The following is a 15,387-nucleotide window of genomic DNA, read 5'->3' on the forward strand; positions in this document are numbered from 1 at the left end:
TGAGATTTCTTCAAATTACTTTGGACACCTCTCTTCTACTTCAACTATAATTACTTTTCCTTTCTCCTCATCAGATCCATGTTCTTCTCCAAATTCATTGTTGGTAAGGAATAAGAGAGTTATTGAGCATTCAACAGCTGCTTAATTTAAATATCATATATTTTAGAATTCTGCCTTTACTTTGCAGTGCCTGGGAGGTTTCAGAAGTTGGAGAATCTGAAAAGACAGTTTGTCTAGTTCAAATTCTTCTGACAAGAAATTGAAATTGATTTCAGGAAGATGAACAAGGCTTTTGGGCACCGAAAAGACTCAATGTGAGGATTTCTAATTGAATTTTCATTTTGTTTCAAGGCATAGATTGATTCAGCCAAAGTTTGGATGAAATGGGGTTTTTGGAAACAATTCTGCCAGTCCTTTAATGTGAGGTAATTTGTAATAGACAATCTGTGACAAAATAAATCTTTGGGAAAGTATACATCGTGTTAATGAAGGTGATGGTTACGTTGTTCAGATCTTTTTTCGCAATGTCTGGAAAAACATTCAACTCCTCTTTGCTAAAGAAGAAGCTGCAATGATTTTTATTCCACACATTTAAAGGAAGAATATGTTGGGAAGAAAATATCAGATTGCACTAATGTAAAGAGTGAATTCGTGTCTTTGGACATATATATGTATGTATTTATATATGCCATATATATTTTTATATATATACACACATTAAAGACACTGGAAACAATAAGGACTGTCAGCACAGATCCAATGACATGACCTCTTTAAAACACAGGAGGATGGCATTGTGCTGAGATTACAGACCACTTTTAATTCTTCCATTAGTGATCCATTTGTCAGAACATCACTTTGTCAGATTGTCAGAACATCACTTTGTCAGAAATAGCAGCTTTGCATTTGAATGATTTTTTAAAGAATGCTATTTTCTTGTTATGTTAAATGAATTAATATACTGTACACCTACATTTTGGAAAGAACCATTTTGCCAGAGGTCTAAGGAATAGCATATATTGTCCTCCTTGTAGGAACATGCACATTCACTATGAAAAATGGGTGCTCCTTTTGAAGCTGTGCCACCCATTCACCCTATGGTGATGCCTTCACAAGATAGAGTCCAGGTGGGCTGGAGAGTGTCATGTCTTATGGTTTGGCTTTACACCCACAAACCTATCTGTGAATTTCCATCAAGAAGATTTTTATTCTCTACCCTGCACTGCAGAATTTATACTGTGATACTCAAATTAATTGCAGCAAAAACTGGTAGAATTTGGGAATATGAAATGGACACAGAAGAAAACCATATGTTGAGTTTTCTTTTAATTCTGAGGCCATTATAAACAGCTTCAGTTTTCAGCACAGAGGAACTTCCTAACTTTTCCAGACATCTTCACCTCATTACATACACTATCTCAGAAAAGTTTTTCTGGCCCTGACAATCTCAGTGAGATACAGCTCTGTAAATTGTCATGGCCTGCATGTATCTGCAGTATTCTACATTAGCTGAGGTTTTGCGCTGGTTTTCCTAGGCCATTCCTGCCAAATATACGTGGCTTAGACTGTATACTAGGAAAAATTTCTTGACCAAAAGAGTTGCCAAGCATTGAGACAGGCTGCCTAGGGAAGTGATTGAGTCACCATCCCTAGAGGTATTTGAAAGATGTGTAGATGTGGCACTTAGGGACATGGTTCAGTGTTGGACTTGACATTGCTGAGTTAATGGTTGAACTCAATGATCTTAAGGGTCTTTTCCAACATAAACAATTCTATGATACTATGATTCTTTGCATGAAGGAAACCTTACTGCACTTTGCTTCATCGGAGCCATCTTCACAATGAGGTACATTGTCACAAAGGTTATGCAATGGTATACATTTCCCGCTACCACACTGATGCTCATCAACTGTACAAGCTCCTAAAGGAAAACAAGAGAGAAAAACAAATCTGTATTTATGAAGAAGGTTGATATTCACTGGAGATCTTGCAGTTCACTTGTAAAAAATTGAGTAGATAATATGCAGAACCTTTGATTTAATTTTCTTTGCATTTCCATCCATCTCTCTTTCAAAATAAAGTTAATTTTAAGACAAACAGAAGCTAATTATGAATAAAATCTATGATATTATACCTTGTAGTTTCTGCTATAGTTAGCATTGCTCAGTTACTAGTGTTGTGTAATAAATCTTGGGGGGAAAAGGCAAATTCTGTAAAAAATGACTAATGATTTCAAGTTCCACATGTTCAGCACTTTCACAAAAGTTTAGGGACCTTGAATTATGTCAAGTCAAGCATACAAACAAAGAGGCACCGAAAGTCAACAATCTCCTTCTAAAAACTCATTGTTGGGAAAGGTGGAAGGGACAAAAGTAACAGAAATGAATGAGGAAAACATTCACAAAAGCAGGATTAAGCTACTTCAGTATCAGTTCTCTAATAAAAGTAGATGAGAGTAAGAGTAAATGCAAAGTTATAATTGCATGTAACTTTGGAAACATGGCTTCATGAGGGGGAAGTCCTGCTTGTCAAACCTTAATTCCTTTTATGACAAGGTGAGCCACCTAGCTGATCAGGGGAAGCCAGTTGATGTAATCTCTTTAGATTTCAGTAAAGCTTTCAATACCCTCTCTCACAAGGTCTTTCTGGGCAAAATGTCCAGCATAAAACTGGAAAAACACACTAGGCAATGGGTGAGCAACTGGCTCACAGTTCAGGCACAAAGGGTTGTGGTGCAGGGATTACATCAGGCTGGTGACTGGTCTCTAGTGGGTTCCACAGGGCTTTGTCTTAGGCACAGTGCTCTTCAATATCTTCATTAATGACTTGGATGCAGGACTTGAAGGGCTATTAAGTAAATTTGCAGATAATACAAAATTGGAGGAACTCTTGACTCCCTTGTCAGAGAGGGCTTGCAGAGAGATCTAGCTACAAATTAGAGAGCTGGGCAATCACCAACCATATGAAGTTTAACAAGGGCAAGTGCCAGATTCTGCACCTGGAACGGGGCAACCCTGGCTATATGTACAGGCTGGGAAATGAGATGATGGAAAGTAATGCCATGGAAAGGGGCCTGGGGGTTCTTGTTGATGGCAAGTTGAACATAAGTCAACAGTCCGAAGGGCCAACCGTGTCCTGGTGCATCAGGCAAGACATTGCCAGCTGTCAAGGAAGGTAATTGTGCTGCTCTACTCTGCTGGTCTGGCCTCTCCTCGAATATTGTATTCAGTTTTGGGCACCACAATATAAGAAAGATATTAGGTTATTAGAGAATGTCCAAAGGAGGACGACAAAGATGGTGAAGGGCCCTTAGGGGAAGCCACATGAATGGTTGGAAGTTGCATCTGGGAAGGTTTAGGCTGGATGTTAGAAAATGGTTCATCATCCAGAGGGTGGTTGGGCACTGGAACAGGCTCCCCCAGGGAAGTGGTCACAGCACCAAGCCTGACAGAGTTCAACAAGCATTTGTACAATGTTTTCAGGCACATGGTCCTGTGCAGGGCCAGGACTAGATCTTTCCAACTCTGTAGAATCTGTGATTCTGTGATAATTCTTTCTATGGCCAGAGTTTATTGTTAATGGCTCCATTCAATATATTTACAGGAAATATGGAGACATAAACTTAAATTCTGTTGAAATTTAAAAAATTTTCTTTAATATACTTTCATGGACTTACTAACTGAAATAGTTAATTATCTAGAAATTTTATTTAAGGAAATATAATTGCTTTGTTTCTGAATTTTAATAGTCTAATAAAATGATTCATTCATCAGTTAGCATGGCCTGTAACAAATGGAAGAAAAAGAATACATTTTATAAAAGGCCTGAACCAGATTTTCACGAATTTAATGTTCATAATTAATAACAAATATTCCATAGAACTGTTCTCACTTAGATAGGTTTCTTATTGTATTTCATACTGCAAAAAATCATTTCTGTTCAAATTATTCTTCCTTTTCCAAAACCAATATTTCATAGAAAAATAAAACTAATTTATTCACTGACAATCCTTTTATCCATAGGCCTGCAGGCTAATGATACTAGTACAGTCCTTTGGCTGCAAAGATCGTGAATAATCATAATTCTTTTGCAAATGGAAAATTTTAATGTATTTTACCAGAACTGGAAATGGCCACTCAGAGAAGTCTGCATTGCTAAGCTTAATTTTTATTTTACAATGAAATATGGGCAAAGCTGGCTCAGAAAATATGCTGAATCAGATAAAAAAAGGCAGTGTTGTTGGACTGAAGAAATGTGAGAGAAGGCAAAACAAGAAGCAGCAAAGTTGTCATACATACATATAAGCCAACATCTCAGTCTTGCAAAACAGGACTAAATGGGGTTAATTTTACAAATGTAAATCAATGGTGAAGATTTGTTCTTTAATATTAAGAAAATGTATATTAATATAATAATTATTACCATTAATCTATAAAATATTTGAAGCTAGCTAAACATGCTGGTAGACATATAACTTTTCTAATAGTTAAAGTAAGTAAAAGATCATAGATTCTTGTTGAATTTCTTTTCATGTAAATGATTAGTACTTCACAAATCTCAGTGCATACTGCTTTTTCTTTCTCTGTTTTTATGCAGTCAGACTTCCACTGAAGTAATACAAAGCCTCTAATTAATTCTGTCAAGATTTGGCATAGAGCTGGTCTAATTATTTGTCCTGGTAAGCATATTGCTGTTCCATGTACTTTGCATTTGGCTCCATTTTGCATATTTTTGGAGAACTGACTGCTGAATTATGAGTGACAAGTTTAATTGCATTCCCCATGAAAATCAGGAGTCTTTCAGGAAGGAACTGGCTGTGATCAGAAATACTACTGTCCAAATATTTAAAAGACTAACTATTCTCAGATCATTCACATGCTAAGGACCAAACTTTCAAAGATGCAAGAAGGGTCATACTGCAAATATTGATCAGAGTTGCCATATACAATTCTCTTTTCTGGTGGATATGATCAATAGCAAATATTTTACAAATGCTTTTAAACACAGATTAATGACACTCTCTAATGAGTCATAAAGTGATCTTTTCTGGGGCTTGTATAGGAAATTGCTAGTATTTGTCCTCAATGTTTGAACAGTTTTTGGTCAAAATACTAGGTCAGTTTTTCACATAGTATCACACAGAGTTGTGGACAATACAGGCATTGGTTATAGAATCATAGAATTTTAGAGGTTGGAATGGACCTTACAGATCATCTAGTCACAAACCCACCTGCCATGGACAGAGACACCTCCCAACTAGACCACATTGCTCAAGGCCTCATCTAGCCTGGCTTTGAACACTCCTGGGGTTGGGTCAGCCACCACTTCCCTGGGCAACCTGTTCTAATGTCTCACCACCCTTATAGTAAAAAACATTTCTAATATCCAGCCTAAACTTCCCCTCCTTCTTTTTGAACCTGTTAGCTCTTGTCCTATCACTGCAGATTCTAACAAAGAGCCCCTCTCCAGCTCCTTTGTAGGCCCTTCAGATATTGAAAAGTTGCTATGAATTCTCTATGCGGTCTTCTCTTCTTGAGGCTGAACAGGCCCAGCTTCTTCAGCCTGTCAATTACAGGTCTAATTACAGCAAAGAAACAAACTCATCACTTTTCATGCTAAAACCAGTAAAGTACAGATGAGTAACTGCTAGGCTATTTCTCTTTAACTTTGGAATCTCTCTGTTGATCAAGGGTTAAGTCACCTTCCACTCTCAACATTTTGTCAAATGTGTTTGATCAGTGATACAACCTCTTCAATACAAAGGTTCAGATTCTTACTTAGATGATAGCCAGTAGTAAAGTTTGCAAGAAATCCCTTCCTTGTTGCAGACTTGTCCGTACGGAGGATTACTGTCATCTGGTTTGTTGTAGAGAACACATCTGGCAATGGGCCTTGTTCTGTGTAGACAGCTATTCATAAAAAGAACATGAACACATTTAAGCCATTTTGTTCATATGTATTTCAAACTGATTTTTGTTCAAAAGCAAGTACTACCACCACATGAATGCTGTTGCTCCCCCAAACCTAACTGCTATCAGACTGCAATGGTCAAAGCCCAACACCAAACTTGACTTATCATAGAGCAACATTAGGTTCAACTAAGAGATTGTGCTCCTGTTTGTCCGCATATATAAGCAGTCTGATTTACTGAGAAGCCAGTTTTGTATGGATTGCAAGGAAAGCTGTGTGTGTGCAAACATTTTGGAAATGTTATGTAAGAAACAGTATGTTTTCTCAGATTTTCCTCCTATTTTCTAAGACCCCGGAAAATGTGAAGAAATGTAGAATGGAAAGAGAGATTAAATTTCCTTTGTATTATATCCATCAGTTTGCTCCAGCTGTCTGCTTATATTCATTTTACTACTCAGTGCTATTACTTGCCCAAAAGTAAGGAATCTGGTCCTCTGCCATCTCTGATTTCAACCACATCATTAATACTTTCCAGATCAAAAACCTGAAAATGAAGTTGAATATTTTTTCCATTTTCAGCATTTAAGTACCACACACCTAGAAAACAGTAACATACACATACAAATCACCTTTTCAGTAGTTACTTTTACTGTCTTTTCCTGTTGAAGGGCTTTTGGGGGAAAAAGTCTGCTAAACTCTTATGAATCATGCAAGAGTCTAAATCTTGTCTTTAAAAGCAACTTAAGCTGTCACAATCCAAAAATTCCATAGGCTCTCATTCTTAAAGCTCTTTTTAAAATTAATTTTAGGCTCCTACAACATACACATGTGTTTTTAATCCTTCATGACAACTGTGAGTTTCCCTAAAGTAGGAAAGCTCATTCTTGTTGGACCGTGACAATGTAACAAATAGTCTTGTCACTTAAATCTTGTTTGATAGTAAGATAATTTCTATAATCAGTCACAGAAGCCTGACTTTCAAGTTAGATAGCTTTTTGTTTCTGTTTAGCCTATGTTTCCTCATATTTAATATAAGTGTGGATACTCTGGAAATATTGTTAAGAAAGTACAAAACACCCCAAAACCAACCACTAAAAAATATTTTCATAGTATGAAAAGTATCTTCTTACTAGTAGGAATCTCATTTGGGAACTTGTGAAATGAATACTGGAAGTGTGAACCATATCTCGAGTGGAACAAAGCCACAAAATGACAACTCTTATGATTAACATCCCAACACAATTCCCCAGTTAAAGGTGAAGTAATAAATAATTGAAATTTCATTAAGAAGCAATGACAAAGTTGTCTTCCCTGCTTCATCCATCAACAGCACATAGTGGACTACCTTGAAGCATTGACTTTTGCTAGCTGTAGCTTAATCTAAATCAAGTAGCATCAGTAAAATACTGATGTCTTTTCACTAGTATGTTAAGAAATGTTAAATAAAGAGGTGATTCCTTGCAATATGCATGCACATATTCTTTGGCTCTAGAAAACTTTAGCTATTTAGCAGAAGTGATGATATTAACCTGGCAAACACTTTCAGGTGTAATAATAAAATGGGGACTTTCATCATCTTTTATGACATAAAGACATTTGATATAATAGACATTAGGGCATTGGCCTGTCTGAACCCATTCCATGGGATTAAGCCTGTCTTCATCACTCTCTAATCAAATGGCACATGTTTCCTTAGGTTCTGCTAAGTGCCATATAGAATTCAGATAAAAGATCCCACTGTATATAACAGATCTTTTTGTTTGTTTGTTTGACAGCATCTGACTTGGAAAAGCAGATTTAGCTTCTCCATTTTTATATGATTAATCTTACCCCAAAGATTTGGAAAAGAACGACTTACAAGAAGCTTGATTAGGGTAATTGTTTGGAAAGTTTTCAGAGCTGAATGTACTGTTTGGCTCCCAGAGTTCAACTGGCCCTCCACAGTCAGCTGAAAAAGAAAACATTTAGAAAACATAATTAACCTATTGTCTTACTTTTTCAATCTGCTGTAATAATGATAATTTGTAAAAGTAATTTTATGAAGAGGATATTCAAGCTAACTTCATTCCTGTAAGGGTTCAGTTACATGAGTTAACTGAAGGTGCCATTGGTATAAGGCTTGAACAATGAATTGTGAGAAGTCAACACCCTGGTTTTTGGTAAGGACACAGTGCACTGAAGAATTAAGGTTTGTAAGAAATTCATTGCCCTTAGTAGTTACAGTGTCTAAATGAGACATGCTGGCATGTAAATGCCAGCATTTATATGATGCCATGATACATGATTTACATGATACATGATGCCAGAGCATTATGTACTGCTGTAGTTCATATATTGTAGTTGGTGAAGTGCTGGTGCCCAGATGCATAACTGTATTAATTTATGATGGTGCTGTGAGAAGTCTTTCCCATGCAGTCAAGGGAAGGGCACAGTCTGACTTTCATGTGATTATTGGTCTGCAAGCTGTGCACTTAACAGAAAATATGAAGACAATAATGTGATACAGTCAACTGTGTCATTTAATAGCACAGTAATCTAAAAGCCAGAAAATGTCAGAGAGGCCCCAAAATATAACAGATTTATGCACTTTACTTATACTCCTTCCTTGTTATCCAATCATTCTTAGAATGATATAATTTTTAAGGTGGGAAAAGACCTCCAAAGTAATTGACCAATCAACTAGAGCTTGTCAACTAGACCAAACACTAAGTGCCACATGCAGATGTTTTACGAACACTTTCAGGAATGGTGACTCCACCACCTGCTGGGACAGCCTGTTCCAATGCCTGACCACCCTTCCAGTGAAGAAAACATTCTTGCAGCATTAGCAGAGATACTCAAGTGTAAAGCTCATGTTGTCATCTAGCAAGTAAACTTAGGACAAAGCGCAAACCCTTATACTATTGTTTGTGCCACATGCAGATGTTTTACGAACACTTTCAGGAATGGTGACTCCACCACCTGCTGGGACAGCCTGTTCCAATGCCTGACCACCCTTCCAGTGAAGAAAACATTCTTGCAGCATTAGCAGAGATACTCAAGTGTAAAGCTCATGTTGTCATCTAGCAAGTAAACTTAGGACAAAGCGCAAACCCTTATACTATTGTTTAGGACTTAACCAGTAAACTTAGGACAAAAAGCGCAAACCCTTATACTATTGTTTGCATCAGGACTTAAAAAAACTTACAGTTAGACCTAGTAAGTGTTAAAAATAGCCATTTGCTTTTTCCTCGAAAATATATGACCTATTCATAGAAAAAAATCTTCTTTGCTTTGGCCAAAACTTCAGTTTATATTGACATACACACCTAAAATGTGGAATGTACACTGTAATTTCCACACTGTTGTTTGTGTTAAAAGACAGGTCATAAATGAACATGAAGATGAAAGAAATCTTTGTTTTAGATGAAAATGTGAGCTGACAGTCTTGTGCAAAATGCAAAAACAAATCCAGCTTCCCTATGTCACCATCAAAAATATTTTTTTTACATCTCAATGAGGTTTTGTGGCACTGTGAATGATGCCAATGCCTCTTACTGAAGCTCTAATTCTAGTAAAAGAAATTGACTCAGCTCAAATTCTTTTATCTCTTGTTTATAGACGTGACATTTGCAGTGAAACCATTAGCGTTAGCAAGCTTGCACCACATCTATCAAAGTAATTTCATATTTCTTTGAAGATGATTGATAACATTCACTTTTTATCACCAGGTTGTAGATAACATCTGCGTAGCATGTCTTAACAAAGTTATAAGAACAAGATAGTTTTTCCCCAGCACCAGCTTAGACTTTGTATCATATTGAAGGACATTATGGATCCTCTCTAATCTCTTTCATAAGGAGTCATATGCCATATGACCATGTCCTTTTTTTATGAATATCTATTGCCATATTTTGGGAAGAGATGTGTAGTTTGAATTAAATTTCTTTGGTATTTTGGCAGCAGCACTCAGCTTCTATTTGCTATAGGGTTGTTCTACCACTAATCATTAGACTGATGCTAATTTGTGAGGTGTATTTACCCACAGCACCTGAAAGATAGCTGGAGGTAGCAGATATCACCATTTCTCCACATAATTACTTTAATAAAAGCTGCAATTAAATTCCCAAACTCATTCTGGTAAATTATGACTGAAATTACTACTGTTATTAAAATTTAATTTTGCTGATAGAGACATCTTGTTGAACTTTACCTCCTTGTGTCTCATGATGGAGCTCTAAAACTGCATTTGGCTCTTGTACTTAGGTTTTGTTTTCTTACCTATTAGAAGGCTTTATTTTCTTACCTGCCCTGATGCAATAGCTTTAGAGGTGACAGATTTCATAGAATGACAATATTAGAACACAGTGTTTCACCATGAATAAAATGCAAACTGTCTTTTTCTATTATTTTAATATTAGATGATTTTTCTTTACTATATACTGTCAAGAGTGCAACTAGCTGTGCTTTGTAAGTGACAGTAAATCTAATAAGAGGCAGTCCTGTAACACTCTCACTGTTTGTTTTAATGATTTGAAGCCATATGTGAATAGGTCTTTTGCAGAAAAATCTTTTTTCCCCTCAAAATTTCATTCTCTTTCACAAAAGCTTACAAAGCCCTATCAGATATTTTAATTTTTTCCCCCACAAGCTATATTTATATTTGTATTAGTTTTCCTTTGAATATGCTTGGACTTGGTTAACATCATATGGAATGTTTCTTCATTGTTTTATATAAATTTTCCAGATTTATAATGATGGTTAAAGGTATGGGGTTTTATATATTTCTCCATGAGATTCTTCTGACCAGCTCTGTGGAACTGTACTGTTTTGAGGAAGTTTAAATATCTGTGTTTTTCTCTAAAAGACTCTGCAGTAGAATGGGTCTGGATCAAGCTGTACAACCTGTCTGGAGAGGTACACATGCACTAGAGGCAGCAGTATTTCATGTTTCATTAACTTCCACTTGACTTAGAAGAGATGGCAAAAATATGCAAACAAAACCAACCCTCTTGCAGTATCCCACTGAGTGTGAGATTCAGCAGAGATGCCAAGAAGATGAGATGAAATGCGGTAAGGCCCCATTATGCAGTAAAAAAGTCCTACTAGAGCAAGCACTTATTCATCACACCTGCCTTACCACAGGGAGTACAGTTAGGAAAAAAAAAGCTGAAGAAATCAGGCTGGGGTTTTGACACATTAAAAAATGTATGCAAATGTTGAAATCTCTCATTAGATCAGGGAATGGAAAGAGTCCTTTGATTTTTTGGGTTTGAGTATTTTTTTGTCCACTCATTTCCTCTGAAACCAAAACTGCTAATACTCCTTCTGTCCTTTCTGTTTCCCTATTTTTTTTCCAAAGCAACTACTGATTTTTCCTCTTTAATGTAGTGAGATATAGTAGGACTAACAAAATTATCAAATGCATATTGGAAAGAGCTAGTGAATTGTGAACCTTACTCCAGATAGTATCTCCATTTTGGGTATTACACACTCACAGTTTGTGGTCCATTCTTAAACCATTCTGGCACTATTATGGATTCATTCCCTTAAATAACGGAGTTTCTGAGAGCACATGCACACTGCAGCTTGGTGAATCTTCACTATTGAGACCTCTAGGGATAATACTACATGACTGCTCATTCTCTTAATCTCCTGATATGTTGTTTATAATTTCAAATATAGAGGTTATAATCATCCTTCTCTTTCTTCTTTCCTCTTTCTCCCCCTTCAGTGGCATCCTGGAAGCTTTACTAATTAAAGCTTTTTGAGACAAATTCTGAATTCTTTAATTATCCTCAACTTTTCAAGTTTTGGAAGATACTGAGCTGATAGCTTAAGCTGTGATTCTACCAATTCTGTTGCTGTCAATGGAGTAATGGGCAGGAACCTTGACCTGTGTAGTATGTTATCCTGAAAATAATTTTATTATGCCGAAGAGAGGATTTTACACAACTGAATGTTGAAAATTCTGAATCACTAATGCAGAAATACAGTAATAGGAAATCAACTGTAATTTAGTGTTTACTTACTAGGAACTGAAGGAGTAGTAGGAACAGTTGGCAACACAGTTGGCTCCACGTAATCACTTTCATTACACTTTCCCTTTGTTAAGCCAATGTCATCCACAGCAATGTCACTGGGACCACGTTTTTTAAAGGCATCAAAAATCACCTGAAGTTTATGGGAAAAAAAATAGAATTTTATAATTTAGTGAACCATTTTTCATCTTCCTATTCTGAACTGTTTTTTTCTTCTGTCTCGAATGCTCTTATTTCCACTGTAATCTACACAGGTGCTGCACTCAGGGGAGAGCATCAGAGATGAGACGAAATTTCTCACAAAAATACCCCAGGACTATGCAAACTAAGTGAGTTACTCCAAGGAATGCAGTAACTTCTTCATACAAATGATGGACATGACTTAAAAATATTCAATAACTTTGCTTTTGTAATTTTTGATACACAAATTCTCTACCATTTGTCAGCCCAAACTTCTCTTGATCTAATGGCATTATCTCCATCAAAAATTGAAATCAATCTCATTTGTTTGTTATTCTGCTTTAAACACCATATATTTAAAGAAATTCCACTACCAAGGACTTTGTGCTGGTGAAATATGGATAGTGATCTTCCTGAAATCATAAACCACATGTTTACTGAAAATCTGATGTATCTAGGTCACAGATGCATTTACTTCCTCAGGTGGTAAATGCATGTATCTGACAGTGCTTTTGCATCAATCAAAACTACTACAGCAGGGCAAACCATCCCAAATACCTATAAAAAGAAATAATTTTGAAAAGAGAGGTGCTGAAGGAATTGTCTAGCATAAATATTTTCTCTACAGATAAGTCAAGTCAGTTGTTAACTATGTGGTGCCCAACACACTCCATCTGCAACAGACTTTCACTGATTTTTTTTTCTGTAAGTAATTGGTGAAAATACTTATTCAGAATCTGAAGTTGTTTAATTTGCATCTTATCATGGTTAAGCAACCATGAGCTCTAAGCAACCTGGTCTACTGGAAGGCGTTCCTGCCCAAACAGTGGGGTTGGAACTAGATGATCTCTAGGGTCTCTTCAAATTCAAACTATTCTGTGATTCTATGGTTCTATGGTTTCTCTGCATGCTATCATTTATTTGATGACATATATTAGTAATATACTGGATATTGTCTTTGAAGCTGTGGATCATTGGGTCCTTTTCAAAGAAAACTCTGATATAAGTTTAGTTAAAATAAATTTTAAAAAGAACTAGCAGCTTAACAAACCTTAAAATCAGATGTTTCATTTAAAGTTACTTGTCCATAATTCCAATTGTTTCCGTAGTTTCCTTCTTTTTCAAACACTATTTTTTCCAAACCATACTCATTACTTATGCTAACTGTTAAACGGTAAACATTAGTACTGTACATGAAATACCTAGAGGGAGAAAAGCAATATTTGTATTATCACAGTAAAGTGAAATTTCATGAAAAAATGTCACTCTTTTTACTTTATAAATAGTTTAATAAATTAGGAGTAATTTGCAGTGAGCATGAAAATAAAATAAATCATGTGTTTAGCTTGCACCAGGAGTTTACTTGGTACTTTGCTGTATTTTCTGCAGAGGTCTAGTTAAGCTTCATGACAAAAAGTATTTCAGATATTCTTAATATAATTTCTGTATAGAAATGAATATTGGATGGAGGGTTAAAAAGAAAATATATTAAAGCTAACCACAAGAACCAAAGTTATGAGGGATTTATAGTTTCAGGCCTGGAGTTGAGGCTGATTGTGGAAATCCAAACAGAAGCAGGCTTGTATTGCTGGCACACTGGCTTGGATCAATATCGTACATGAAAGAAAGCTATTTGGTTATATTCTTAAAGAAAGTGTGGGCTGAGAAACTGCATAACAATACCAAAAGCTTAGACAATATGTATCTGAAGAGACCAAAGGCAAACTCAGTATCCGGACTCGCTCTTCTCCAAATCCAAGTCCAATGGGTGTTGAAATATAAAATCCTGCAAGGTAATGAGTACATTTTAGTCAGTACAGAATTACTTTTTAAAGAATTCTTCAATTACAGCTTTTGCATTTAAAATAGTATCAATAGTATCAAGGACAGATAGAGTTGCCTGACTTGGAAGATTCCTGACAGAGTAAATGAGAATTATTATCTCAAGTTATATTCATCAGTCAGTGGCATATTGAAGTGAGCTTTTAAGCTTGTTGGATACTCCTCAAAATTAGGTATGACATAGGAAACTTGTCCTTTTCGAGTCAGTGGATCTGTCTTATTAGTGAAGCCAGCAATTCTACTTGGTTTCTAAAAATGGCTTCCTGTTTGATATTGCTTGTCATTTGACAGAATAATTTCCTGAAATTTTCATTATTTGTATCCACATATTCTTATTTTTATTCACAATGGGAAACATGGATTGCATGTTGAGAGGGTGAGAGAATGACTACATGAATATTTTATAGTAAGGTGAAGCATTATAAACAAAAAAAGCCCATTATTTGTGAAATTGAGTTTGTAGCTGCTTTTTTAGTTAATCCATTGCAGCTGAGAATTGAGACCTCTTGTTGCCATATGAGGCCAAGCCACAGAAGCATTGCGATTTGCCACAAGAAAAGCAAACTTATGCAGTTTCTTTCTTCCTTAAGATTAACTTGCAGTTTTTTGACCTATAGTACGTTGCATAGTAGAAATTCCCTTTTCAGATAAAGCTCTATGGCATAATAATAGCTTCGAAAGTTTTCAGTACCTCACACTTTAATCATTTTACATATTTCTTTATTTCTTCTTTTACTTTTGATATATTTCCACAAGATGGCAATCAGTAACATAAAACATTTTGTCTGATAGTCCTGACTCATTTATTATGGCAAAATAAAATGACATCCTAGTAATACCACTATGAAGAATCCATTGTGTGATATAATATAAACTAAATCAAGCTTTTCCTTTAATCTGCAAGCCACTTGTTTTTTGATCTTACCTGACAGGTTGCCGAATGTGTGATCAAAATCAGGACCACTCATAAAAGGAAAGGTAGGACCCTGAACTCTGTCCCAGTCTGAATCATCATCTAAATCTTGTATCCAGTAACAAAAGCCATCTTCAAAAGTGCAAGTGACTTTCTCATAATCTGTGAATAAGAACCTCTAGTAAATGAAGATGACAGAGACATTTAGTATTTTCTCTGAATTACATAAGAAAGAGTGACGAACAATGTACATTTTAAAATGTGTTTTTAAACTGAAGCCCATGGTGACTCAACTTCCTCTTCAATGCAATGTAACAAAATGACTCAAATAAATGTGTCGTTTTTACTTGTTAACAAAATGCTCTTGCGGAAGTGTAGCCCTATAGTCTTGCACTCATTCACCAATCTTGATTTCTGTTCCTTCTTTCCTGATCATTCACCAGTTATGTGGTGGGGAATGAGAGAGAGCCCTCTGCATAGCTAACACTAATGGCTAACCCTGCTCTTTATTTTGGTGAGGCC

The 15,387-nt window shown here is 36.0% G+C and overlaps 1 protein-coding gene across 1 annotated transcript in view; it reads right to left on the bottom strand.

The window, feature by feature from the left end:
* Positions 1-1,810: 1,810 nt before the first annotated feature.
* The window catches only part of TMPRSS15 (transmembrane protease, serine 15), a gene marked incomplete at its 3' end in the record, with an annotated part of 36,535 nt that continues 22,958 nt past the window's right edge, over positions 1,811-15,387 (bottom strand). The window contains exons 12-20 of the mRNA XM_009069533.1: positions 14,878-15,027; positions 13,794-13,896; positions 13,162-13,312; positions 11,922-12,063; positions 7,769-7,858; positions 6,382-6,507; positions 5,778-5,909; positions 3,006-3,014; positions 1,811-1,921 (exon numbers count right to left, since the gene is read on the bottom strand). Coding sequence (XP_009067781.1) covers positions 1,811-1,921; positions 3,006-3,014; positions 5,778-5,909; positions 6,382-6,507; positions 7,769-7,858; positions 11,922-12,063; positions 13,162-13,312; positions 13,794-13,896; positions 14,878-15,027 — 1,014 coding nt within the window. The remainder of the gene's footprint in view (positions 1,922-3,005; positions 3,015-5,777; positions 5,910-6,381; positions 6,508-7,768; positions 7,859-11,921; positions 12,064-13,161; positions 13,313-13,793; positions 13,897-14,877; positions 15,028-15,387) is intronic.

Source organism: Acanthisitta chloris, unplaced genomic scaffold, assembly GCF_000695815.1.
Source record: "Acanthisitta chloris isolate BGI_N310 unplaced genomic scaffold, ASM69581v1 scaffold5362, whole genome shotgun sequence".
Taxonomy (NCBI): domain Eukaryota; kingdom Metazoa; phylum Chordata; class Aves; order Passeriformes; family Acanthisittidae; genus Acanthisitta; species Acanthisitta chloris.